At 42.8% G+C, this 27529-nt stretch overlaps 1 protein-coding gene across 1 annotated transcript in view; it reads left to right on the forward strand.

Annotated features, from left to right (window-relative positions):
* CLSTN2 (calsyntenin 2) overlaps positions 1-27529 on the forward strand; it is a 1533789-nt gene that overhangs the window by 1486124 nt on the left and 20136 nt on the right. The window contains exons 15-16 of the mRNA XM_075338625.1: positions 2865-2982; positions 22758-22942. Of these exons, the coding sequence (XP_075194740.1) occupies positions 2865-2982; positions 22758-22942 (303 nt within the window). The remainder of the gene's footprint in view (positions 1-2864; positions 2983-22757; positions 22943-27529) is intronic.

A 27529-nucleotide genomic window follows, 5' to 3' on the forward strand; every position in this document is an offset into this window, starting at 1 on the left:
CCTTTAGAAAGACAGCATGGCCCAGGGCTCATCTCAACTGAACGCCCGACCTCCTTAACCATGGGTGGAACAGAGACAACACAGGATCAGGGAATCACAATATTAAGACTTTATTGGATCGCCAAACAATTAACAGCACATAGCACTTAACCAGCAAAACCACAGAATGTAACCAGCAACAGTTTCTCATCCTTCTGCTGGCTCACCAGGGATTAGAATGTCCGTGCCTCAGAGTTTCCAGGGCTACTTCCTTTAAACCAGCAGCACCTCGCTTTCGGCGGGCACCCACTGGGAATGGAATAACGCCAGACTTAGGAAGCTGTCTGAGAGCTGCAAAGCCTGTATTCAACTGACGGGATTGTCCCAAGCTGGATTCCTTCCTTAGGTAGTCCTTGATATCTCAGTCGAATCCTTGCATTTGATGCTGAAGTCCATATAGTATTATAATCCAGGTTTGGTTATGGCTTGCCAATCGGATCCGCATGTCCTAAATTGGTAGCATGTAGCAAGAGACACCCGGGCAATGGACAGTCCTCCTTCTTATACCCCTGAGCTCTCCATTCAGACCATTGTGGTCTTCACGACTGGTGGATAAGACTGGGCTCTTATTGGCTAGATTTCAAGCCGAATACAAAACATCCCTAGTAATAATGGTAGCATTGCAGAGAAGAGGGAGAGACAGCTAAGTTACATCGCATCTAGTGATACAATGGGAGATTCACATAATTGATTTGTCTGGGTTTCTGTCCTTCACTGGCCAAGGCAATTACAGTCATATGAAAAAGTTTGGGCACCCCTATTAATGTTAACCTTTTTTCTTTATAACAATTTGGGTTTTTGCAACAGCTATTTCAATTTCATATATCTAATAACTGATGGACTCAGTAATATTTCTAGATTGAAATGAGGTTTATTGTACTAACAGAAAATGTGCAATCCACATTTAAACAAAATTTGACCGGTGCAAAAGTATGGGCACCCTTATCAATTTCTTGATTCGAACACTCCTAACTACTTTTTACTGACTGACTAAAGCACTAAATTGGTTTTGTAACCTCATTGAGCTTTGAACTTCATAGGCAGGTGTATCCAATCATGAGAAAAGGTATTTAAGGTGGCCACTTGCAAGTTGTTCTCCTATTTGAATCTCCTATGAAGAGTGGCATCATGGGCTCCTCAAAACAACTCTCAAATGATCTGAAAACAAAAATTATTCAACATAGGTGTTCAGGGGAAGGATACAAGAAGTTGTCTCAGAGATTTAAACTGTCAGTTTCCACTGTGAGGAACATAGTAAGGAAATGGAAGAACACAGGTACAGTTCTTGTTAAGCCCAGAAGTGGCAGGCCAAGAAAAATATCAGAACGGCAGAGAAGAAGAATGGTGAGAACAGTCAAGGACAATCCACAGACCACCTCCAAAGACCTGCAGCTTCATCTTGCCGCAGATGGTGTCAATGTGCATCGGTCAACAATACAGCGCACTTTGCACAAGGAGAAGCTGTATGGGAGAGTGATGCGAAAGAAGCCGTTTCTGCAAGCACGCCACAAACTTAGTCGCCTGAGGTATTCAAAAGCATATTTGGGCAAGCCAGTTACATTTTGGAAGAAGGTCCTGTGGACTGATGAAACAAAGATTGAGTTGCTTGGTCATACAAAAAGGCGTTAAGCATGGAGGCAAAAAAACACGGCATTCCAAGAAAAGCACTTGCTACCCACAGTAAAATTTGGTGGAGGTTCCATCATGCTTTGGGGCTGTGTGGCCAATGCCGGCACCGGGAATCTTGTTAAAGTTGAGGATCGCATGGATTCAACTCAGTATCAGCAGATTTTTTTGACAATAATGTTCAAGAATCAGTGACAAAGTTGAAGTTACGCAGGGGATGGATATTTCAGCAAGACAATGATCCAAAACACCGCTCCAAATCTACTCAGGCATTCATTCAGAGGAACAATTACAATGTTCTGGAATGGCCATCCCAGTCCCCAGACCTGAATATCATTGAACATCTGTGGGATGATTTGAAACAGCTGTCCATGCTCAGCGACCATCAAACTTAACTGAACTGGACTTGTTTTGTAAACAGGAATTGTCAAGTATACCTTCATCCAGGATCTAGGAACTCATTAAAAGCTACAGGAAGCGACTAGAGGCTGTTATTTTTGCAAAAGGAGGATCTACAAAATATTGTCACTTTTATGTTGAGGTGCCCATACTTTTGCACCGGTCAAATTTTGTTTAAATGCGGATTGCACATTTTCTGTTAGTACAATAAACCTCATTTCAATCTAGAAATATTATTGAGTCCATCAGTTATTAGATATATGAAACTGAAATAGGTGTTGCAAAAACCCAAATTGTTGTAGAGAAAAAAGGTTAACATTAATAGGGGGTGCCCAAACATTTTCATATGACTGTACATGAATCAACAATAGCTTTAACACTAGACTCCTAAGAGTCTTGTAGAAACAATGAGAGGCTTATCCCCTGTTTATAAACAAGATATCATCAAGTCTGGCTGATTTTAAGAAAATTAACCCATTCTAGGCAGTGGGCACTGACAGAGTCCATGTTGTAACAACATGTACCGGAGACACGACCGTGTGAAGGAAACCTTACGATAAGGGTTTTTAGCCACTGGAAGTGTATTAAATAAATGATTCCCTTGAGACATTCTAGAGCATAATATGTAAATTTATTATTACAACAAAATATGAAATATTAGATTAAAGATGTGATTTGTAATGTATTATGTGAACTGGCAAATAATCTACCAGTGCTCCATCCACTTACATTAAAAACTAATTCTGTATTTTATATGCATCCTACATATTTTACATGTTGTCTTTTCTTCTATTATCTAGGTCAACATATTACATAATTCCAATTACATGGAGCATGTAAACCACGTGGTCATTCAACCCCAGTTTATGCCGTCTCTCCAGAATCCAAGCACTGAAGTACTAACGCATGAAAGCCGTGGTATGTAGCAAGCAACTACTCATAAATATGCAGTCCATCAGTTCTAGAGGGAATTATACCAGTGACAAATAATACTTTATAATTTCAGTCCTTGAGTAGCGAGAATACTAAATCCAACAGCTGGTTATGAAATACAGATGGTAAGGAAGTTCCTCTGACCATTATCAGGTTCTGCATGTAAATAAGGCAAAGCTTAAGCATCAGAATGAAAAAAAAAGTCCTTGCTCACATAGCACACAAGGAATGGCGTGTGCCACCCGGAATCTGGCAGATGGCAGCTGATGATCTCCTGTAATGGACTGGTATAATCATCATTATTGATGAACTGTAACATTTGTTTATTATTACACTTTTATATGGCATCAAAACTTACATTGTAATTAGGATTTTCTTACTGGTTTTACATAATTTAATTACATTTGTCTTTATTTTAAATATCATTTTTAGCAAAGCTCATCTCTTATACAAATAAGCTGTCTAGTGTCAGCCATGCCGCAAATCCGCTCCTGTGATTATGGTGCTGCGGCTAAGTAACTTAATTAAAGGCATAAATGCAGTTAAATAGGAATTTCAGTTTTAGTATAAAAAGCTTTTTCATTATATTATTTACCGTGATGAGCGAGCACTAAAATGCTTGAGTGCTCTTTACTGGAGTTAAGCAGGTTGGAGATTGATGGGCTCGACTCGAGTAATGAGTGTACAGGAAGTCAGTTATTGGGTAGCCCGGCTCCCCACCCACATACAGCCAGCCATAAACAAAACATTTCCAGTCTAGGTTAGGCTGTTTTTTTTGTTTTTTGTTTTTTTTGGGGGGTTTTTAACACTGCATCCGAACAGGTTTTTACCCCAGTGAGTGCCATTCAGAGACTGCAAGTAGCTCTAACTGGTGTGCCTGCTCTCATCATTTGGTAAAGGGAGCCAACTTCACGTACGACACACCGAGCACCCACAATACTCAGCCGAGTACCGACCGTACCTGAGCAACGCAATGACGATCAAGTATTAAGCAGGGGCATTAACTATTTAACAAAGACTTTTTTTATGTAATTTTATGTGAAACTATTAAAAATAAGAAAATTCAAGTGAGATTGAAGTCTACTTTCATTATACAATCTTAACATTTGTCAAAATACTATTTTTTTGTAATTTGCTTTTGCACAGAATCAACAAAATCTATTAAATGCCATTTTTTGGAGTATAAAAGCCATCAAAAGAATCTAAAATATAAAAAATTATTATACTCATTTTACTGTTACCTGTCCAATCCTTGTCGCTTTTTCTGATCCAATTCATGAGTGCTGAAATCTTCAGGCCACTCACACAAAGCCACAGCGCACATCATGATGTTGAGACCAATTACGTCCTTGCATAGAACCTTCCCAGGGCTTGTAAGAGTTAAAAGCACAAGCTCATGATTAGAGTCCTGGGGATTTCAGCATGAGTGGTGGGGATCAGAAGATGTGCTTTGGACCGGATGGGTGAAAGTGAGAGTGAATAGACAGGAGAGATGAGCAGTGAGTCGAGTAGAAGGACTTTTCCTATTTTTTACATATTAGTAGGGATGTGTGAACGCAAACTGATAAGACCCCAAAGCATGATAATGGACAATAAATTAGTGGAATATAAGTTCTCCTTGCATTGACTATTATGGATAATGTTATTTCATTTTATGTTATCAGTTTGCGAGTCTATAGACTAAAAACATGTAGCAACTGTACGGTATATACTCTTTGGCGCCATCGCTCTCATTCTTTAAGTCCCCCTTGTTCACATCTGACAGCTGTCAATTTGCCTGCAACACTTTTCGTTTCACTTTTCCCCATTATGTAGATAGGGGCAAAATTGATTGGCAAATTGGAATGCACAGGGTTAACATTTTGCCTCACAACATAGCCTATGACGCTCTCGGGGTCCAGACGTGTGAGTGTGCAAAATTTTGTGGCTGTAGCTGTGATGGTGCAGATGCCAATCCTGGACATACATACATACACACATACATACATACATACACACACACGCACACGCACACGCACAGATACTCAGCTTTATATATTAGATAAGTTAGTGTTGTTGCACGACTTTGTGGAAAAAAAAGTTAATTCCATGAGCCACAATTCAACTTTTTTATTTTGTAGTGAAGCAGTTGAAGTTATTATTGAAATAATTTTGGGATATATATAATTTATTGGTTAATTTTTACATTTTTTTCAGACATACAAATAAAAAAAATAGCAATTCCACCATAGTTTATTTGTATTTTTGGTTCTCATTGTGCAATAAATATAACATGTTTTATCAGTTCATCTTACACTCTGTATTTTTTAAGGTGAATTATTTAAAATAAATAGTGTAAAAAAAATATCTCTCTTTCAAGTGTGAGGGTGACTTTTTTATTACATGAAATTGAAAGAAAACATGATTAAATTTAAAGATATTCTCTCACCAGGTTTGTTTTCACCTAATCTGAGAGCAGCATAATGTAGAGACAGAAACCCTGATTCCAGTGATGTGTCACTTACTGAGCTGTTTGCGGTCATTTTGATATAATCAATGTTTTCTCTGCTGCAGATCTAGCAGTTATGCAGAACTCATGAATATTCTGGACTACCTGCAGCACACCAAATAGTCATCTAATGATAATCTACTGCTGATTAAACAGTGATTTTATCAAAACTACACTAAACAGCTCAGTAAGTGAAACACTGCTGGAAACAGGGTCTCTTCCCCCTTTGTTATGCTGCTCTCAGATTAGGTGGCAAAAACCTGGTGACAGATTCCTTTTAATTCCATGGATGTGCCACTTACTTGGCTGCTTGCAGCAGTTTTTATAAAATCACTTTTTTGAGCAGGAGATTATCATTAGAGGACTAGTAAACCTGCTGCCATGTAGTTCTCCATTTAACCTTGTAGTTCTGTTTAACCTTGTACCCACCACTGATTGATAGCGTTCTGTCTATGCACAGCATGCAGAAAATACTTTCAATAGGTGGTATGGGCGGGGTTATATAGAGCTAACCATTCAGATTTCTGGTAGTTCAGAAGGTAAAAAATTGATTTTATCAAAACTGCAGCAATTAGCCCAAAAATGATACACCTCAGGATCTATATCCCTACAACATGATGCTTTCAGATGGGGAGCAAGTAGCTGATGATAGATTCCCCTTAAGTCCAATAAAGAACAAAATATTACTGATTCAGCTATGCAGACCTATAACATATAACACAAGTGAGTACATCCCTCACTTTGTTGTAAATATTTTATTATATTTTTCATGGGACAACACTGAAGATCTGACACTTTCTTCCTTAGGCTAGTTTCACACTTGCGTTGAGTGGCATCCATTGCATTGTGTTGTGTGATGGATGCAACGGATGTGTTGCATATAGTGGCACAATGGATGCAACGGATGCTGCAAAACAACGGAATCCGTTTTGATTTTTTTTTTACAGTTTACCGGCGGCAGACTACTGTGAACGGTCAGCTGATCGCTGACAGCAGCCGGTCGCCGGTTGATCAGCTGATCGCTCCCAGCTCCGGGTGATCAGCTGATCGCTCCCAGCACAGGGGGTAAACTGATCACTCCCAGCGCCTGGTGATCAGCTGATCGCTCCCAGCGCTGGGTGATCAGCTGATCGCTCAGCCGCCGAGAATGTGTGCGGGGGCGGAGTGTGGAGTGGGTGGAGCCGAGCGGGGCCATGGTGCTTAGGACAGGTGAGTGTGTGTGTGTGTATATATATACATGCGGAGTGGAGTTCAGGAGGGGGCGGAGCCGAGCAGGGAAGTGTCGGGCTCCTTGCACATGTGGCCAGGGTAAATATCGGGTAAAGCACTTTGCTTGGTTTCCCGATATTTATCTTGGTTAAGGGTGCAGGGAGCCAGAGAGAGCATGCGTAGTGAAATCCTAAGGATTCTGCTGCTCAAGAAAACGTTACATGCTGCGTTCCTCCCGCTGGGCGGAAGCATCACCCAGCGGAAGCAATCCAGGTCCTTTTGGCACAATCCGTCATCCATACAAGTCTATGGGAAACAGCTGAATCTGTTAACTGATTCCGCTGTTTTCCAAAAGGGCGGATTGTGACTGAAGGAAAATAACGCAAGTGTGAAAGTACCCTTAGAGAATTCTTTGCCATGAGTAGCCATGTTGAACTTCCAGTGACCAGTATGAGAGAGTGTGTAAGAGATAACACCAAATGTAACACACCTGCTCCCCATTCACACATGAGACTTTGTAACACTGATGAGTTACGTGACACCTGGGAGGGAAAAGGCTAATTGGACACAATTTGGCCATTTTCACTTAGGGGTGTACTCACTTTTCTTGCCATTGGTTTAGACATTAATGGCTGTGTGTTGAATTATTTAGTAGGCACACGAAATTTACACTGCTAGGCTATATGTGTACACTGCATTTTTTGTCACTTTTTTGGTGCAGTTTTGTTGTCAGAACTTTCTCACTTTTGACTTCCCAGCAAAGTCTATGAAAAGTCGGATTTGCTGTGCGCACATTGCAGTTAATTTGTCTGTAGTTTTATTGACAACAAACATTTTGTGACAGAAAAGAAGCAGCGTGTTCATTCTTCTTGCGTTTTTGTTAACTTTATCCCCCATTGAAATCAATGAGGGGATGAAAAACGCATGGATACAAATTGTTTGCGTTTTCCATACGTTTTATCCGCAGTTTTGTCAACAAAAATGCAGCTCACACACTTAGTTCCAGAATGACAAAATCAATGCTGGAGTGATTTTAGGGTGTCTGTGTCTCTCTCTCTATCTCTCTCCTCTATCTCTCTCTTTCTCTCTCTCTCTCTCTCCAAGCGCTTTATACTTACCAATCACCAGCGTGATACAGCTGTCACACTGCTCTCGCAGCCTCTTATTCTTCTTCCCGACTTGCTCATTAGCCTCATTACTAGAGATGAGCGAACCGGTCGCGGTTCGGCTCGAGGTTGGTTCGCCGAACGGACCTCCCGTTCGAGTTCGGTTCGTCGAACGTTCGACGAACCGAACTCGAACTGCATAGGAAACAATGGCAGGCAATCACAAACACAGAAAAACACCTAGAAAACACCCTCAAAGGTGTCCTAAAGGTGACAAACAACTCAAACACATTGGAAAGTGACAAGGACATATACTCATGCGAAAACAAAACAGCTGGACAAGGAAAAAGAGGAGGACACACAGATATAGGCATGGCACGCCCTTCTAAAATCATGTAAAACACCGCAAGGTGACTCCAAGCGGAGTCTCCCTTTTTTCCAAAAATTGGGCCACACACACACCCACCCCTTCAGTGGCAGCACTTGTGCCCCAGTTGCACACTTCACAGCTAGATTTGCATCAAGCACATTCAAAAATACGCCATAATTAACCGTCCCCAGGATGACACCAGGGTAGGTAGCTAAGTCTTTCCTGATCCCAGCTCTGTGCAGCTTGGATCATTTATAAAAAACACAGCAATCAAGGGTTACTCCAAGCGGAGTCTCCCTTTTTTCCAAAAATTGGGCCCCACACACACCCACCCCTTCAGTGGCAGCAGTTGTGCCCTAGTTGTACACTTCACAGCTACATTTGCATCAAGCACATTCAAAAATACGCCATTCTTATCCGTCCCCAGGATGACACCGGGGTAGGTAGCAAAGTCTTTCCTGATCCCAGCTCTGTTCATCTTGGCTTCTTTTAAAAACAATGTAAGCAAGGGTTACTCCAAGCGGAGTCTCCCTTTTTTCCAAAAATTGGGCCCCACACACACCCACCCCTTCAGTGGCAGCAGTTGTGCCCTAGTTGTACACTTCACAGCTACATTTGCATCAAGCACATTCAAAAATACGCCATTCTTATCCGTCCCCAGGATGACACCGGGGTAGGTAGCAAAGTCTTTCCTGATCCCAGCTCTGTTCATCTTGGCTTCTTTTAAAAACAATGTAAGCAAGGGTTACTCCAAGCGGAGTCTCCCTTTTTTCCAAAAATTGGGCCCCACACACCCACCCATTCAGTGGCAGCAGTTGTGCCCCAGTTGTACACTTCACAGCTAGATTTGCATCAAGCACATTCAAAAATACGTCATTCTTATCCGTCCCCAGGATGACACCGGGGTAGGTAGCAAAGTCTTTCCTGATCCCAGCTCTGTTCATCTTGGCTTCTTTTAAAAACACAGCAAGCAAGGGTTACTCCAAGCGGAGTCTCCCTTTTTTTCCAAAAATTGGACCCCACACACCCACCCATTCAGTGGCAGCAGTTGTGCCCCAGTTGTACACTTCACAGCTAGATTTGCATCAAGCACATTCAAAAATACGTCATTCTTATCCGTCCCCAGGATGACACCGGGGTAGGTAGCAAAGTCTTTCCTGATCCCAGCTCTGTTCATCTTGGCTTCTTTTAAAAACACAGCAAGCAAGGGTTACTCCAAGCGGAGTCTCCCTTTTTTTCCAAAAATTGGGCCCCACACACCCACCCATTCAGTGGCAGCAGTTGTGCCCCAGTTGTACACTTCACAGCTAGATTTGCATCAAGCACATTCAAAAATACGTCATTCTTATCCGTCCCCAGGATGACACCGGGGTAGGTAGCAAAGTCTTTCCTGATCCCAGCTCTGTTCATCATGGCTTCTTTTAAAAACACAGCAAGCAAGGGTTACTCCAAGCGGAGTCTCCCTTTTTTTCCAAAAATTGGGCCCCACACACCCACCCATTCAGTGGAAGCAGTTGTGCCCCAGTTGTACACTTCACAGCTAGATTTGCATCAAGCACATTCAAAAATACGTCATTCTTATCCGTCCCCAGGATGACACCGGGGTAGGTAGCAAAGTCTTTCCTGATCCCAGCTCTGTTCATCTTGACTTCTTTTAAAAACACAGCAAGCAAGGGTTACTCCAAGCGGAGTCTCCCTTTTTTTCCAAAAATTGGGCCCCACACACCCACCCATTCAGTGGCAGCAGTTGTGCCCCAGTTGTACACTTCACAGCTAGATTTGCATCAAGCACATTCAAAAATACGTCATTCTTATCCGTCCCCAGGATGACACCGGGGTAGGTAGCAAAGTCTTTCCTGATCCCAGCTCTGTTCATCTTGGCTTCTTTTAAAAACACAGCAAGCAAGGGTTACTCCAAGCGGAGTCTCCCTTTTTTCCAAAAATTGGGCCCCACACACACCCACCCCTTCAGTGGCAGCAGTTGTGCCCTAGTTGTACACTTCACAGCTACATTTGCATCAAGCACATTCAAAAATACGCCATTCTTATCCATCCCCAGGATGACACCGGGGTAGGTAGCAAAGTCTTTGCTGACCCATGACTTGTTCATCTTGGCTTCTTTTAAAAACAATGTAAGCAAGGGTTACTCCAAGCGGAGTCTCCCTTTTTTCCAAAAATTGGGCCCCACACACACCCACCCCTTCAGTGGCAGCAGTTGTGCCCTAGTTGTACACTTCACAGCTACATTTGCATCAAGCACATTCAAAAATACGCCATTCTTATCCGTCCCCAGGATGACACCGGGGTAGGTAGCAAAGTCTTTCCTGATCCCAGCTCTGTTCATCTTGGCTTCTTTTAAAAACACATCAAGCAAGGGTTACTCCAAGCGGAGTCTCCCTTTTTTCCAAAAATTGGGCCCCACACACACCCACCCCTTCAGTGGCAGCAGTTGTGCCCTAGTTGTACACTTCACAGCTACATTTGCATCAAGCACATTCAAAAATACGCCATTCTTATCCGTCCCCAGGATGACACCGGGGTAGGTAGCAAAGTCTTTCCTGATCCCAGCTCTGTTCATCTTGGCTTCTTTTAAAAACACAGCAAGCAAGGGTTACTCCAAGCGGAGTCTCCCTTTTTTTCCAAAAATTGGGCCCCACACACCCACCCATTCAGTGGCAGCAGTTGTGCCCCAGTTGTACACTTCACAGCTAGATTTGCATCAAGCACATTCAAAAATACGTCATTCTTATCCGTCCCCAGGATGACACCGGGGTAGGTAGCAAAGTCTTTCCTGATCCCAGCTCTGTTCATCTTGGCTTCTTTTAAAAACACATCAAGCAAGGGTTACTCCAAGCGGAGTCTCCCTTTTTTCCAAAAATTGGGCCCCACACACACCCACCCCTTCAGTGGCAGCAGTTGTGCCCTAGTTGTACACTTCACAGCTACATTTGCATCAAGCACATTCAAAAATACGCCATTCTTATCCGTCCCCAGGATGACACCGGGGTAGGTAGCAAAGTCTTTCCTGATCCCAGCTCTGTTCATCTTGGCTTCTTTTAAAAACACAGCAAGCAAGGGTTACTCCAAGCGGAGTCTCCCTTTTTTTCCAAAAATTGGGCCCCACACACCCACCCATTCAGTGGCAGCAGTTGTGCCCCAGTTGTACACTTCACAGCTAGATTTGCATCAAGCACATTCAAAAATACGTCATTCTTATCCGTCCCCAGGATGACACCGGGGTAGGTAGCAAAGTCTTTCCTGATCCCAGCTCTGTTCATCTTGGCTTCTTTTAAAAACACATCAAGCAAGGGTTACTCCAAGCGGAGTCTCCCTTTTTTCCAAAAATTGGGCCCCACACACACCCACCCCTTCAGTGGCAGCAGTTGTGCCCTAGTTGTACACTGCACAGCTACATTTGCATCAAGCACATTCAAAAATACGCCATTCTTATCCGTCCCCAGGATGACACCGGGGTAGGTAGCAAAGTCTATCCTGATCCCAGCTCTGTTCATCTTGGCTTCTTTTAAAAACACAGCAAGCAAGGGTTACTCCAAGCGGAGTCTCCCTTTTTTTCCAAAAATTGGGCCCCACACACCCACCCATTCAGTGGCAGCAGTTGTGCCCCAGTTGTACACTTCACAGCTAGATTTGCATCAAGCACATTCAAAAATACGCCATAATTAACCGTCCCCAGGATGACACCAGGGTAGGTAGCAAAGTCTTTCCTGATCCCAGCTCTGTTCATCTTGGCTTCTTTTAAAAACAATGTAAGCAAGGGTGACTCCAAGCGGAGTCTCCCTTTTTTTCCAAAAATTGGGCCCCACACACCCACCCATTCAGTGGCAGCACTTGTGCCCTAGTTGCAAACAGGATGTTTTGATTTGCATCAAGCACATTCCAAATCAACAAGCATTTACTCTCCCCAGGATGACACAGGGGTAGTAAATTCCTTCTGGATCCATGACTTGTTCATTTTGATGAACGTCAGTCTGTCCACATTGTCACTGGACAGACGCGTGCGCTTATCTGTCAGCACACACCCAGCAGCACTGAATACACGTTCAGAGACAACGCTGGCAGCTGGACACGACAAAATCTCCAAGGCGTAAGTTGCGAGCTCTGGCCATTTTTCTAGGTTTGAAGCCCAAAAGGAGCAAGGCTCCAGTTGCACAGTCATGGCATCGATGTTCATTTGGAGATACTCCTGTATCATCCTCTCCAGCCGTTGACTATGTGTCAGACTTGTTGTCTCTGGTGGCCTTGCAAAAGAGGGTCTAAAAAAATTATGAAAAGATTCCATAAAATTGCTGTTACCGGCACCAGATACGGTCCTACTGGTACGGGTAGACTGTTGAAGATGACGAGACCGTCCCATGTTTGTCAAGTTACAACTGGGAGATTCACTCCCTGCACCTGCACGGTTGTTTGGTGGAAAAGCCGAGCTAAGATCTAGTAACAGCTTCTGCTGATACTCCTGCATACGTGCGTCCCTTTCTATGGCTGGAATTATGTCACACAATTTGGACTTGTACCGGGGATCTAATAGTGTGGCAATCCAGTAGTCATCATCACTTCTAATTTTGACAATACGACTGTCATGTTGGAGGTAGTGCAACAAAAAGGCACTCATGTGTCTTGCGCAGCCATGCGGACCAAGTCCACGCTGTGTTTGTGGCATAGAGGTGCTACCCGTTCTTTCTTCCTCTGACATCTGACCCCAACCTCTTTCAACTGAAATTTGACCAAGGTCTCCCTCATCCGCTGAGTCTTCCATGTCCATGGACAGTTCGTCCTCCATTTCTTCATGTTCTCCTGCACCTTGCTCAACATTTCGCCTGCTACTATGCGCCCTTGTCGATCCCTGTCCCCCTTGGTCCCATGCCTGCTGCGTTGGTGATGATGAACGTATGGACCTTGGTGATGTTGTTGTCCCTTGCGCATATGAATCCTCCTGTAGTTCCTCCCCTTCATGTTGTCCCACCCCCTGACTCCGAATAGTGTTTAGCGTGTGCTCCAGCATGTAAATGACTGGAATCGTCATGCTGATAATGGCATTGTCAGCGCTAAACATATTCGTCGCCATGTCGAAACTGTGCAGAAGGGTGCATAGGTCCTTGATCTGAGACCACTCCATCAGGGTGATCTGCCCCACCTCTGCATCTCGTTGGCCCAGGCTATACGTCATGACGTATTGCACCAGGGCTCTGCGGTGCTGCCACAGTCGCTGTAACATGTGGAGAGTTGAATTCCAGCGTGTCGCCACATCGCATTTCAGGCGATGAACCGGCAGGCCGAAAGACTTCTGGAGCGATGCAAGTCGCTCAGCTGCGGCGCTTGAACGGCGGAAGTGAGCAGACAGTTTTCGTGCCCTGTTCAGAAGGCCATCTAGGCCGGGATAGTGTGTTAAAAATTGCTGCACGACAAGGTTCAACACGTGAGCCATACAAGGTACGTGTGTCACCTTGCCCAGGCGAAGGGCCGCACCCAGGTTTGCAGCATTGTCGCACACGGCCTTACCAGGCTGCAGGTTGAGTGGAGACAACCATTTATTAAACTCGGACCGCAGAGCTGACCACAACTCCTCAGCTGTGTGACTCTTATTACCAAGACATGTCAAGCTAAAGACCGCCTGATGCCGTTGCGCTCTGCTGCCAGCATAGTAATGAGGGGTGCGTGATTCCTTCTGCGCAGTGAGAACGCTGGTGGCCTGACCAGGCAGGCTTGGGGCGGAGGTGGAGGACCCAGATGAGGTGGAGGATGCAGAAGCAGTGGCGGAACTTGGACAGACAGAGGATTGACACACAAGTCGTGGGGACGGCAAGACTTGTGCAGCAGACCCTTCACCATCTATCACCATAGTTACCCAGTGCCCAGTCAGCGACATGTAACGTCCCTGTCCATGCTTACTGGTCCAAGTATCGGTGGTGAAATGCACCCGTTCACACACAGAGTTTCTCAAGGAAGCGGTGATGTTGTGTGCGACATGCTGGTGTAGCGCGGGCACACCTTTCTTAGAGAAGTAGTGGCGACTAGGCATCTGGTACTGGGGCACAGCGACAGACATAAGGTCTCTAAAATCCTGTGTGTCCACTAGGCGGAAAGGCAGCATTTCGGTAGCCAACAGCTTACAGAGGGATAGAGTCAACCTCTTAGCTTTGTCATGGGTCGGAGGAAGTGGCCTTTTATTTGACCACATCTGAGGGACAGAGATCTGGCTGCTGTGTGTAGACGGTGTTGAGTAGGGTGTCCCTGGAAAAATGCAGTTTTGTGAGGAAAGTGCAGGCGGAGACATGATGTTGCCTTCATCCAACGTTGGTGCTATCGATGTCTGAGAGAGCTGTACACACTCACTTGTTTCCCCTTCCAAACCAACTGACGACCTTACAAGCAAACTGCCTGTTGCGGTTACAGTGGTGGAAGTTTTGCGTGGAAAAACAGGTGTGACAGCTGTCCCCACAGTCCTAGAAGATGAAGAGCGCGCGGATGCACTGGAAGGGGCGGGCGGTGGATGGTTCGCTCCGCTAGGCCGCATTGCAGCACGGTGAGCTTCCCACCGGGACTTATGATATTTAGTCATGTGACGATTCATGGAAGAAGTTGTCAAACTGCTGAGGTTTTGACCTCTACTAACAGAATCATGACAAATGTTACATATCACATGAGTTGGGCGATCTTTTTCGATGTGAAAAAAGGACCAGGCTAGGCAAGGCTTAGAGGCCATGCGACCTGTTGATCCACCCCGAATAATGCTCATAGGCAGAGTGGTGGCTGAGGATGCAGTTGTAGACGTGCTACCAGTGCTCCGACTCTGTCCAGGAAGGCGCAAGGTAACTTCGTCGTCGGTTGCATCCTCCTCCACCGCCTCTGTTGACCTCCTCGAGTGCCTGACTGGGGGTTGACAGTAGGTGGGATCTAGAACGTAATCATCAATTGTTGTGTTTGCACTCCCCTCCCCCTCAGACCGAGCCTCTTCTTGCCCTGACCGAATATTTAAGTTGTCATCCCAATCGGGTATCTGCGTCTCATCTTCATCAGTATGTTCCTCATTGTCTATAACCACAGGTGTTACAGTTTGTGACAAAGGGTCAACATTATGCTCAGAAACTTGGTCCTCACGGCCTGAATCAGAGTCACAAAGGTTCTGGGCATCACTGCAGACCATTTCCTGTTCTGTACTCACTGTAGCTTGGGAGCAGACCTCTGATTTCCAGGCTATAGTGTGACTGAACAGCTCTGCAGACTCAGCCATCTCAGTTCCACCATACTGTGCAGGGCTGATGGAGACTTCAGAGCTGGGAGAAATCAAGTGTGATTGGGATGACAACTCAGAGGACTGGTGTTTTTTGGATGCGGTACTTGAAGTGGCTGAGAGGGCACTTGTTGGACCACTTGAGATCCATTCAAGCATTTTCCTTTTTTGTCCATCATCTACCTTTGTTCCTCTTGTTCGTGTCCGTAAAAAAGGGAGCACATCGGATTGTCCACAATAAGTAGTAGACATCTTACTTTTGCTAGTAGATGGTCTATCTGCAGCAGATGATAATGGAGCTTTGCCACCTTCCCCACTGACAAAACCTTTTTTGCCTTTTCCACCACGCCTCTTCCCCTTTCCACCAGCATCTGTCATTTTGCCACTCATGTTGATTGCGACAAGATTGTGGACTGAAAATGTGGTAGTAAAAATTGAGAGGTGGTGAAGATTGCAGTGGTAGTCTAGCTTTATTAACAGCAGAATAATAAAGAATAAATATCCCTGACAATGTAACTTAGTTATAATTAGTTGGAGTGTGCAACGCAGGCAGATGCGCTCTGCAAATGTCTTGGCACTAGTGGGACTATAGCAAAGTCCAATAGCCACGTATAGGATGCCACTAGGTACACTAAGTGTTTGCTAGTATAATGGCTTAGTTATAATTAGTTGGAGTGTGCAACGCAGGCAGATGCGCTCTGCAAATGTCTTGGCACTAGTGGGACTATAGCAAAGTCCAATAGCCACGTATAGGATGCCACTAGGTACACTAAGTGTTTGCTAGTATAATGGCTTAGTTATAATTAGTTGGAGTGTGCAACGCAGGCAGATGCGCTCTGCAAATGTCTTGGCACTAGTGGGACTATAGCAAAGTCCAATAGCCACGTATAGGATGCCACTAGGTACACTGAGTGTTTGCTAGTATAATGGCTTAGTTATAATTAGTTGTAGTGTGCAATGCAGGCAGACGTGCTCTGCAAATGTCTTTGCACTAGTGGGACTATAGCAAAGTCCAATAGCCACAGATAGGATGCCACTAGGTACACTGAGTGTTTGCTAGTATAATGGCTTAGTTATGAGTTGGAGTGTGCAGAGGACAAGAGGGTACAGTGGCAGGATTGTGGTGCTCTGGGTAGAGGAATGGAAGCCTGCCTTTCTATTCCCCCCTAATGGTGAAATGCAGGGAGGAAATCCCTGACCTTGGCTGCACAGACGCTGGCGCTGCTTTCAGGACCTGTCACCTTAACTCTGACCCTGCCGGTTTGAGCCCTTAAAAGGACTGCTATAAAGTGCTCTCCCTATGCTGTCTAACGCTGTGTATGCAGCGCATACAGCTGTATCAGCGATAGGACTCAAGACGGAGCTGCGACAGTGATGTCTGACACCAAAGACGCAGAAGGCAGATAATGGCGTCCGTGAAGAAAATGTCCGGTTTTATAATGCAGGGACATGTGACATGGACATCCTATCACACATGCCGTTGCTTCTCTGGCTCAAAGTCCACTTAGCTGTGTGTGTGTCTGTGATTGGCTGACATGCTGGCCCGCCCCACAAGACGCGCGCGCTTAGGGAAGGAAGACAAGAAAAAAAAAAAAAAAAATGGCGATCGCCATTATAGAAACAGCAGTGATCTGAAGGCGCTGTTCACGCACACTATACACTGAAATGTGATAATAGTTTGATTCACAGAGTGACTTACACTATTACAGCAGAAACCAAGCTATGATTTAGCTGTTTTTTGGCTGCTAGAACCGTTCTCGAACGTTTCTAGAACTATCGAGCTTTTGCAAAAAGCTCGAGTTCTAGTTCGATCTAGAACATGCCCCAAAATCACTCGAGCCTAGAACTGGAGAACCACGAACCACGAACCGCGCTCAACTCTACTCATTACATATTCACTGCACCCGCTCATTAGGCTCATACATATTGACTGCTTCCCCCAACTGTGATTGCTTACAGTCAGACTGAGGGACAGCTGTCTGACTTCAACTAATCACAGCAGCCGGTGGGCAGGTGTATATCATACAGTACAATAAATAAATAATTTAAAAAAATAACAGCATGCAGTCCCCCTCAATTTTGATACCCAGCCACGATAAACCCTAACAGCTGAGGGCTGGTATTTTTAGGCTGGGGAGACCCACATTATTGGGAGTCCCCCAGCCTAAAAATATCCGCCAGCAGCCACCCAGAATTGCTACATCCATTAGATGCCACAGTCCCAGGACTTTACCCGACACTTCCCGATTACCCTAGTGAGGTGGCAATCTGGGTAATAAGGAGTTAATGGCTGCCCATAGCTGCCACTAAGTCCTAGATTAGTCATGGCAGGTGTCTATGAGACACCCCTCTTTACTAATCTGTAAATGAAAGTAAATAAACACAAACACCCAAAAAATCCTTTATTTGAAATTAAAGACAAAAAAATCACCGTCTTTCACCACTTTATTAACACCTCAAACAGCCCTCCAGGCCTGACATAATCCACACAAGGCCCCACGATGCTTACAGCTTTGCTAAATCTGATGCTCACAGTGTGCACCATAGAACAAGACTGCCCGCTGTGAGCTCCACGCAGCAACTAAAGTAATCACGCTATCAGCGGTGACATCACTCAGGTTAGCCACAGCCACAGCTGGTGTCCTCCACATGTAACAGAAAATCACTCGAGTGACTGAAGTAAGCCGCGCAATCAGCGGGGCCGTCACTTAGGTGATTTCAGGGCACAGCTAGAGTCCTCCACCTTTGATCTCAAATCTTGCCGTGACTGATGTTAGCTGCAGGTGGAGCACTCACTTGAGTGATTTCACTGCTGATTGCATGGCTCACTTCAGTCACGGCCTGAACCTCACAGTGGTGAACTTGTGATGTCACTGCCCCGACACATGTTGTATTGGGTGTCCCGTAACTGTGACGTCAGGGGTTCATCTGAGTTCATTCTTATCGCGCAGCTCTGTGTGCAGTCAGAGCGGGCAGTCATGTTCTATGGTCCTTGCTATGACAGAACAGGGATGTAACAGAGCTGAATCGCCATGGGACCTCTTGTGGATTATTTCGGACCTGGAGGGGTGTTTAGGGGTTAATAAAGTGGTGAAAAGGGGGGCTTTTTGTATTTTAATCCAAATAATGGATTTTTAGGTGTTTATTTACAGATTAGTGATGGGGCGGGATCTCATAGACAACTGCCATCATTAATCTAGGAAATAGTGGCAGCTATGGGCTGCTATTAATATCAGCCCTAAGTTGTCTGCTCTACCTTGGCTGGTTTTAGGAAAATGGGGGACCCCATGTCATTTAAAAAAAAAAAAAATCAAATAATTTAAAAAAAAGCTTGGGATATTTTATATTTTCATAATCACCTAAGGTACAGCAGAGAATTGCAGGCTGCAGCTGCTGCTGTTCCTGTGCTGGATATGAAAAATAGGGGGACCCCACGTCATTTTTTTGCCCCAAAAAAATGAAAAAGAAAAAAAAACAGCTGGCCATGCTAGCTATCCTTCTATTGAGCTATTCTGTTATTTCTTTCTACCTATCTATTCTTTCTTATTATCTATTCTATATGTTCTTTCTATCTATCTATTTTTTTTATGTCTATTCTTTCTTTTTTTTCTCTCCGTCCATCTATTCTAGCTATCTATCAATTAACCTATCCTATCATATTTTGTTTCTCCTTTAAAAAACATTTTGAAAAGAACACACCAAAAACGCACCCACATTTCAAGTGTATTTTTGACATTTCCAGACTCTCTGTGACAAGGTGCAGTTTTGGTTGCAGTTATGGTTGCAGTGTATCTGCAGAAAAAAACTGCAGCGTGCGCATATAGCCTAATACAAGCTGACTACTTTACATTGTATCAAAGTGTCATATCCTCAGTGTTGTCCCATGAAAAGATATAATAAAATATTTACAAAAATGTGAGGGGTGTACTCACTTTTGTGATAGACTATATAACACACGGCTTCTAGTACCACCTATATGCCGATGACACTCAGATCTACCTCTCTGGTCCAGATGTCACTTCTCTGCTGTCCAGAATCCCAGAGTGTCTATCGGCTATATCTTCCTTCTTTTCCTCTCGCTTCCTAAAGCTCAATGTGGCCAAAACTGAACTGATAATCTTTCCTCCATCTCACCTACACCCTCTACCTGATCTACCTATTACAATAAATAACATCACGCTCTCCCCAGCACACATAGTTCGGTGCCTCGGAGTGATCTTTGACACTGCCTTGTCCTTCATACCACACATCCAATCCCTGACCACCTCCTGCCGTCTTCAACTCAAAAATATTTCCAGAATCTGCCCTTTCCTCAATTCCCAATCTACAAAAATGCTAGTGCATGCCCTCATAATCTCCCGCCTCGACTACTGCAACATCCTCCTCTGTGGTCTGCCTGCTTACACACCTCGCCCCTCTCCAGTCCATCCTTAATTCTGCTGCCCGAATGATCCACCTCTCTCCTCAATACCACCCTGCTTCTCCTCTCTGCAAATCCCTCCATTGGCTCCCAATCTTCCACCGTATCCAATTCAAATTACTAACACTGACCTACAAAGCCATCCATAATCTACCTCCTCCGTATATCTCTGAACTAATTTCTCACTACTCTCCAAAACGTAATCTCCGATCCTCCCAAGATTTCCTTCTCTCCTCCTCTCTCATTCGCTCCTCACGCAACCGACTCAAAGACTTCTCCTGAGCATCCCCAGTCTCCTGGAACTCGCTGCCTCAACATGTCAGACTATCTACTACACTTGCAAACTTCCAACAGAACTTGAAAACTCATCTGTTCAGAAACGCCTATAGCCTTCAATGACCTCACTGCTTCACCACCATGCAGAGGTGCTGCCCCACCACCGTGCGGAGCTGCTGCCCCACCACCATGTGGAGCTGCCGCCCCACCACCGTGCGGAGCTGCCGCCACACCACCGTGCGGAGCTGCCGCCCAACCTACACCCCACCTACTGTCTCCTCCCCAAAATCCTATAGAATGTAAGCCCGCAAGGGCAGGGCCCTCTTCCCTCTGTACTAGTCTGTCTATTGTAACTCATATATTTATTCTGTATGTAACCCCCTTCTCATGTACAGCACCATGGAATCAATGGTGCTTTATAAATAAATAATAATAATAATAACACACAGTGGAGTACTGGAGCAAGATTACTTGTGAGCTCAATGTGTGGTGGTCAGCCAAAGGAAACAAGCAGGTTTGGTAATAATAAAAAGAGAAATAAAGGAGGCACTCACCAGCTGCGGATTATCTTTGTTATTTCTCAAAAAAATATTATTAAAATACTATTGGGTATTATTATTATTATTACTACTATTTATTTACTATTACTATTATTACTATTTATTACTATTATTACTATTACTATTTATTTACTATTTATTTACTAATTATTATTATTATTATTATTATTATTATTATTATTAAAAGCAAGTGAGACACAACAGGCAACGTTCATCTTACACTATCCACAGTGGTTAATCAGGCATGACGCATTAACTGTAAGGCATGTCTTTACCACCTAGTTCGTGTCACGGTAACAATGTAACAAGATGCAAAAGAAATACTTAGCACATGTAAATAAAAAATATCAAATAAGGCACAAGTTGTAAAAGACACTATATTATGCCTCTATTACTTTTTCCTTTTATGATTAAAGTTATCTACACTTTTTGTTCCCCTGGGGCTCTTGAAGTAATGATCTTTGATCGCCTTTATAATGCATTAGAATACCTGGCATTTCAAAGCATTACTGTCTGTCAGTGTTACAGTGACAGGCAATCTATTAAGCACTGCCTAATAGGCAGATTCCTATGGCAAATCCTGGAGCTATTTTTAGATTATCGTCTCGCGTATGAAAGCACTACCATCTTGGGATCACATTGCAGGGTTGTCGATGGACTAACTGGCAGTGAAATTCTGCAGCAAGTAAGGAAAGTTGCATATTCCCTATTAGAACATACAGGATGAAAATATAGGAGTCCTGAACATGTGAAGCTCTTCTATTTGTCACAGTAGATACCACTAATATAAACAGTGCCTGTTCTTTTGGTGGGCTTAAGACAGATTAATATGCAACTTTAAAGCGCACCAATCACCAGGATTTTCCTATATAACCTAAAGCCAGTGCTATACTGGCACTATCATGTTGATTCTATACATAGCTTTAGTTGTCAGCTAGGATATAATTTTTTAGAAACACAAGCAAGTAAAGTTTGTAAAATGATAAACTTTTTGAGTGGCAGCCAATAGCTGAGGTGGGTTTTCATAGTGATACTCGCCCCCCTGCCTGTTGATCCTCCCCCTATTTGTTATTTTTCCTATTCATATTATAGAAACATTTTACTTAGTGGCTAGAAGGACCTGTGCTGATGTCAAACCCATGTAACCAGAAGGGGCGGGGTCTCAGCCAACAGAAAATAATGTTGCTTCCTGCAATCAGCTATGTTGGCTGAGGCCCCACCCCTTCTGATCACATGGGTATGACATCAGCAAAGGTCATTCTAGCCTCTTAGTAAAATGCTTCTATAATAGAATTAGCATAAATAACAGTTAGGGGATGGACAATAGGCAGGGGGCAGGAATCACTATCAAAACCCACCCCAGCTATCAGCTGATCAGCAGCAACTGCCAATCAAATATTTGCTCATTTTACAAACTTTTCTTGCTTGTTTTTCTAAAACATTACAATAACAAGGATGACAGCGTTCCTCCGGGTGAAAAAACATGCAATTCTTTATTCCATCAGTTGTGTAACAGCAACGTTTCGACCTGGTGGTCTTTATCAAACATTACATCCGAGCTGACCACTACAGATCTGTATAGAATCAGCATGATAGCGCCAGTACAACACTGGCTTTAGATAACATAGTAAAATTCGGGTGATTGGAGTGCTTTAAGTAATACAACCATTCCCCTACAGTGTGTACTCCAAAAGAAAGGTATAGCAAACAGATCTAAAGGTAAAGTTTCTCCTTGGGAACAGTGAAAGGCCAGGTCTGGGATTCCAGTATGAGGAGACTTAAATGCCTTGCAATGCATTTTGGGAAATTAAACTTGCAAATTGCCTTTTCAGACTGAAGATTTGAACTGTAGTGCCACCTATTGGAAGTAGCAATCCTAAAAGTCAATATTGACCCTTTAGCCAACAGAAACTTCCTTTGGCAAATTCTGCAGTTTTCTACAATTTTGGGAAGCAGTGTTTTATTTTAAATGAAGCTGTATTTACATTTTTTCTTATATTTATGGTTAGAATCACTAGATAGTAAATATATAGGTTGTCTCTGGTTATTGAACTTACAGAAATGTTCTCCATTGTTCTTCAGTTTCTCCAGGTGCTACAACCATTGTCCTGGTAGCCTGCATCAGCATACTGGTTATTATTGTAGTGCTGGGAATCTTTAGACTGCGGTCAGTCCACCAACAAGACTTTCCAGACAAAGACACAACAAAAGACCCTGACATGAATTGGGATGACTCTGCTTTAACTATCACTGTAAATCCGATGGAGGTATGTATGCCATTCCATTTCTTTACATTATATGCTCCTAGTCTAGAGTTCTGTATAATATTTGGACATCTACTATGTCTACAAACTATAAAATAAATAGTAAATGCAAAATCATACATTTCCTGTCTTATGTTCAGCATATTATTTAGCTATAGCATACATACAGTCATGGCCAAAAGTGTTGGCACTCTTGAAATTGTTCCAGAAACTGAAGTATTTCTCCCAGAAAATTATTGCAATTACACATCTTTTGTCATACACATGTTTATTTCCTTTGTGTGTTTTGGAGCAACACAAAAAAACAGCAAATTGGACATAATTTCACACAAAAGGACAAAAATGGGCTGAAGAAAATTGACATTTGTTTGCATACCATTTGTAATAATAAACAACTGCAATTAATTGCTAACTATAACCATTAACACACTTCTTACACCACTCAACTGGAAATGTGGACCAATCTTCTTTCGCAAACTGCTCAATATCTCTCACATTTGAAGGCATCTTCTTACAACAGCAGTTTTAAGATTTCTCCATGGGTGTTCAGCACTCTCCAGCACTTTGTTTTCATCCATTCCTGGGTACTTCTTGAAGTATATTTGGGTTCACTGTCGTGCTGGAAGACCCATGGCCAAGGATGCAAACTCAGTTTTCTTACCCTGGACACTTCATTGCGACCCGAAATTGCTAGTAAACTTCAGATTTCATGATGCCTTGCAGATAGTCAAGTGCCAGAGGCAGAAAATTAACCCCAAAACAGCTTTGAAGCTCCATCATACTTGACTGTTGGTACTGTGTTCTTCTCTTTGAAGACATCATTCTGTTTTCGGTAAACAGTAGAACGCGCTACCTTGGTCTCATCTCTCCACAAGACACTTTCCTATAAGGATTTTTGCTTACATTCAATTTGGCAAGCTGCAGTCTAGCCTTCTTATGTCTCTGTGTCAGCAGTGGGGTCCTTCTGGATTTCTTACCATAGTCTTTCATTTCATTCTAATGTTGACGGATAGTTTTCCATGACACTAATGCACACTGAGCTGAACCTGCAGCACAGCTTGATTTTTTTGGGAATTTGATTGGAGCTGCTTATCCAGAATTCAATCTATCCTGCAAGTTTTCTTTAATGTTTCTCTGCCGTCCACGTCCAGGGAGATTAGCTACAGTGACATGGGTTACGTCTATATTATGTTGAGCACCATGGACAAAAGCATATCAAGATCTCTGGAACTTGTAACCTTGAGATTGTTGATATTTTTAAACAATCTTGGTTTTCAAGTCTTTAGACAGTTTTCTTCTCTTTCTGTTCTCCATGCTTACTATGGCACACACAGACACACAATGGAAAGGAGTCAATTTCTCCCATTTTTTACAATGGTTCCAGCAACTGTGTCCCGACAATTCTCGGACTTTTGAGTAAAATTATATTCAATTTGCCTTTTTCTCAGTTTTTTTGTGTTGTTCCAATACACACAAAGGAAACAAACATGTGTATGACAATTGCAATTACAATAATTTCCTGGGAGAATTATTTCATTTTTTGGAACAATATCATGGGTGCCAACACTTTCAACCATGACTTTTACTAATTTAGGTTAACTTTGTACATTATTAATTCTAAATATAAATAATTCAAAAAGAAGAGATAACTGGGCACTGCTGATCTCTTTAACAAGCTGTTATAAGAGCACACAACACCGGCTTACTCCGGGTGCACATCCACAAAAAAAACAAGTTTAGACAGAAAGGCAGCACTCACCAGAGTTGAAGGTACGGTGCGTTTATTCTTGATGAAGGTGCTCTTACATGTGGTGGGACCAGTACAAAAGCGGGAAGGTGAGGGGGGCTAGAACGTCGGACGACGGGCCGTTTCGCACAGCTTGTGCTTTCACGAGTCCTGATGATAATGGACGTCTGATCCGCGCCCATTATTATCAAGACTCGGTGAGTGCTGCCTTTCTGTCTAAACTTGGTGTTCTAAATATAAATAATATTCAAAGATTAATTTAAATAAAAAAAAAAAATTGCTTTAATTATGGGGTTAAAGAATATCATTTTTTCATGAGACTAAATTAGACATTTGTATTGTTTGCCTTGATACCTCCAGGGGTTTATTCAGCTACTAAATTAATACTTATTTACAGAATACACTTGACCAAAGACCACACATGCTAAATATTTTGAAATCCTTTAAACCTTGTGATTTCTCTTTAGCACCATCCTTTGTTTGCACAGTCCAAGTTCCCTGTTCTCGATATGGGAAACTTTTAAGTTGGCAATAATTCACAACACAGTGTTACTTTCTAATGACTCGGTATTTAACTCAATTAACCATAGTGGCCATTATTACTGCAATAGCACTTCATTACTAGCATGTTAGCAGTTGTGCCATAAGGAGTGCATGCTCTTACACATCTACCAAAATAAAGCACTACCTCAGCATTTTTCCTTCACCACTGGAGTGACCTACCGGCTGCTTCAGTGTTTCATGGAGTGAGCACAAGTTTACTCTTCAATGTAGGTCTATGAGAGCCCCACTCTGGCTCTCATAGACTTGTATTGAGAGCTTGTGATGTAACTTCTGACTTCTGGCTAGTCAGAAGTTGTGGTCACAAGATGGTGCCACAGGACCAGAGTAGCATCGGTAAAAGGTGATGCCATCGGAGGATAAGTATAAAACCGGGGAAAGGAGACTTAGATGAAAAGCACTACTCTATTGAAAAAAAGAAAAAAAAGAAAATGGACTGATGCTGTAAAAATAAATCTTCTTTAGGTCCAGTTGGGGAAAACTTGCCCAGATCATGACCAACTGACATTAGTGCAGCTTTCAATTTATTAATCAAAGACCTTTCTTGCAATAGCATTAATCTTAAAGACACTTTATAAATGTGCTAGGAAAATAGCCAAAGTAGAATATGCAAAATCTGGAATAATAATATAGACACATTGAAGAACCGTTGTTCAGCTTTGTTTTCTCCTAACTTTTCAGTCAGTTTTAAGAATTCATAGTTATCTTATATTCCAAAAACTAGAGTTTTGGTTAAGGACTTGATTTTAGTGATTTAGAGATGTAACTTGACGCTCCTAAGCCCCAATGCAAAATCTTTAAGAGGAGCCCTCTAGCTACCATATGCCATTAAAGGTACGAAGTGTCTTGTTGTCTTAGTTGCAAAATTGTCTCTAGATAACTGCAACCTCTGCTGATTCTATTGTTATGCCTTGAGCTTAGAGCCTTAGATATATAAGGCCCTCATTTGAAAGAACACTTGATAAGTTGCTATATTTTGACTTCTGCATTTTACAAAAAAGCAAACAAAAAACAGAAAAATGTATTTACAATATTTTTTACCAATTGTTTTTATAAAGTAAATTTGTTATGATAAATGTAAAGCTTTTGTTACTTGTCCAAATATTAATTGCAGGAAAAGCTATTACACTTTGTGTGTACAGTCCTGGCCGAAAGTGTTGACACTCTTAAAATTGTTCCAGAAAATGAAGTAATTCGCCCAGAAAATTTTTGCAGTTACATCTTTTGTTGTACACATGCTTACTTCATTTGTGTGTATTGAAACAACACAAAAAAAAACAGAGAAAAAGGCAAATTGGACATAATTTCACGCAAAATCCAAAAATGGTCTGGACAAAATTGTTGCACCTTTCTAAAATTGTGGGTAAATAACTTCACTACAAGCATGTGACGATCGTTCAAACTCAGCTGTGGCAAATAACAGATGTGGGTAATATGAAAATCACAGCTTAAACCAAATAAAAAGGGGAGAAGTTGAAATAAAGGGAAGCTGTCATGTGGAAAAACAATATTAACCTGAAAATATGGGGTTAATCTGCAGTTTAATAGCATTTGAAACCTGCCCAGCACCTGCACTTCAAAATTTGGTGCCAAGAAGGAATGAACTTTATTCCCCCAGAATCATTTTGATTTCTTTCATAGGTGTGGTGCCAGCATGGTTTCAGTCACTGCTCTCTGTATCAAGAGTGGTGGATGTAATTACTGACTTACAGATGCTCAGCATTAGAATCAGTTGTCAATTAGTTTGAGTGGCATGGTTACAGATGCCACTCTCCGTACACAGAGTGGTGATTGAACCCATGGCAACTCCACCACTGTGGCTGAAACCCGAGTGTTGTCAGGAGGCTTAAAGTTCATTTCCTCCTGGCAGCAGGGCTCAATGTGCATGCTCAGGGCAAGTTTCAAGCACTATTAACCTGCAGATTGACTCCATATTTGCAGGTTGATAGTGCTTTTTCACGTGAAAGGTTGCTTTTAAGCTTTGTATCGTGTGTCTTTGTGTGCCACACTATGCATGGAAAAAAGATAAAGAAAAGAACTGTCTGAGGACCTGAGAACCAAAATTGTTGAAAAATATCAATAATCTCATGGTTATAAGTCCATCTCCAGAGATATTGATGTTCCTTTTTCCATGATGCACAACATAATTAAGAAGTAACCCAGGGCACTGTATCAAATTTTCTTTGATGTGGACCCAGGGTACTGTATCAAATCTTCTTGGATGTGGATGGCAGAGAAAAATTAATGAAAATTTGCACACAGGATAGTCTGGATGATGGATA

This window comes from Anomaloglossus baeobatrachus, chromosome 3 (genome assembly GCF_048569485.1).
Source record: "Anomaloglossus baeobatrachus isolate aAnoBae1 chromosome 3, aAnoBae1.hap1, whole genome shotgun sequence".
NCBI lineage: Eukaryota > Metazoa > Chordata > Amphibia > Anura > Aromobatidae > Anomaloglossus > Anomaloglossus baeobatrachus.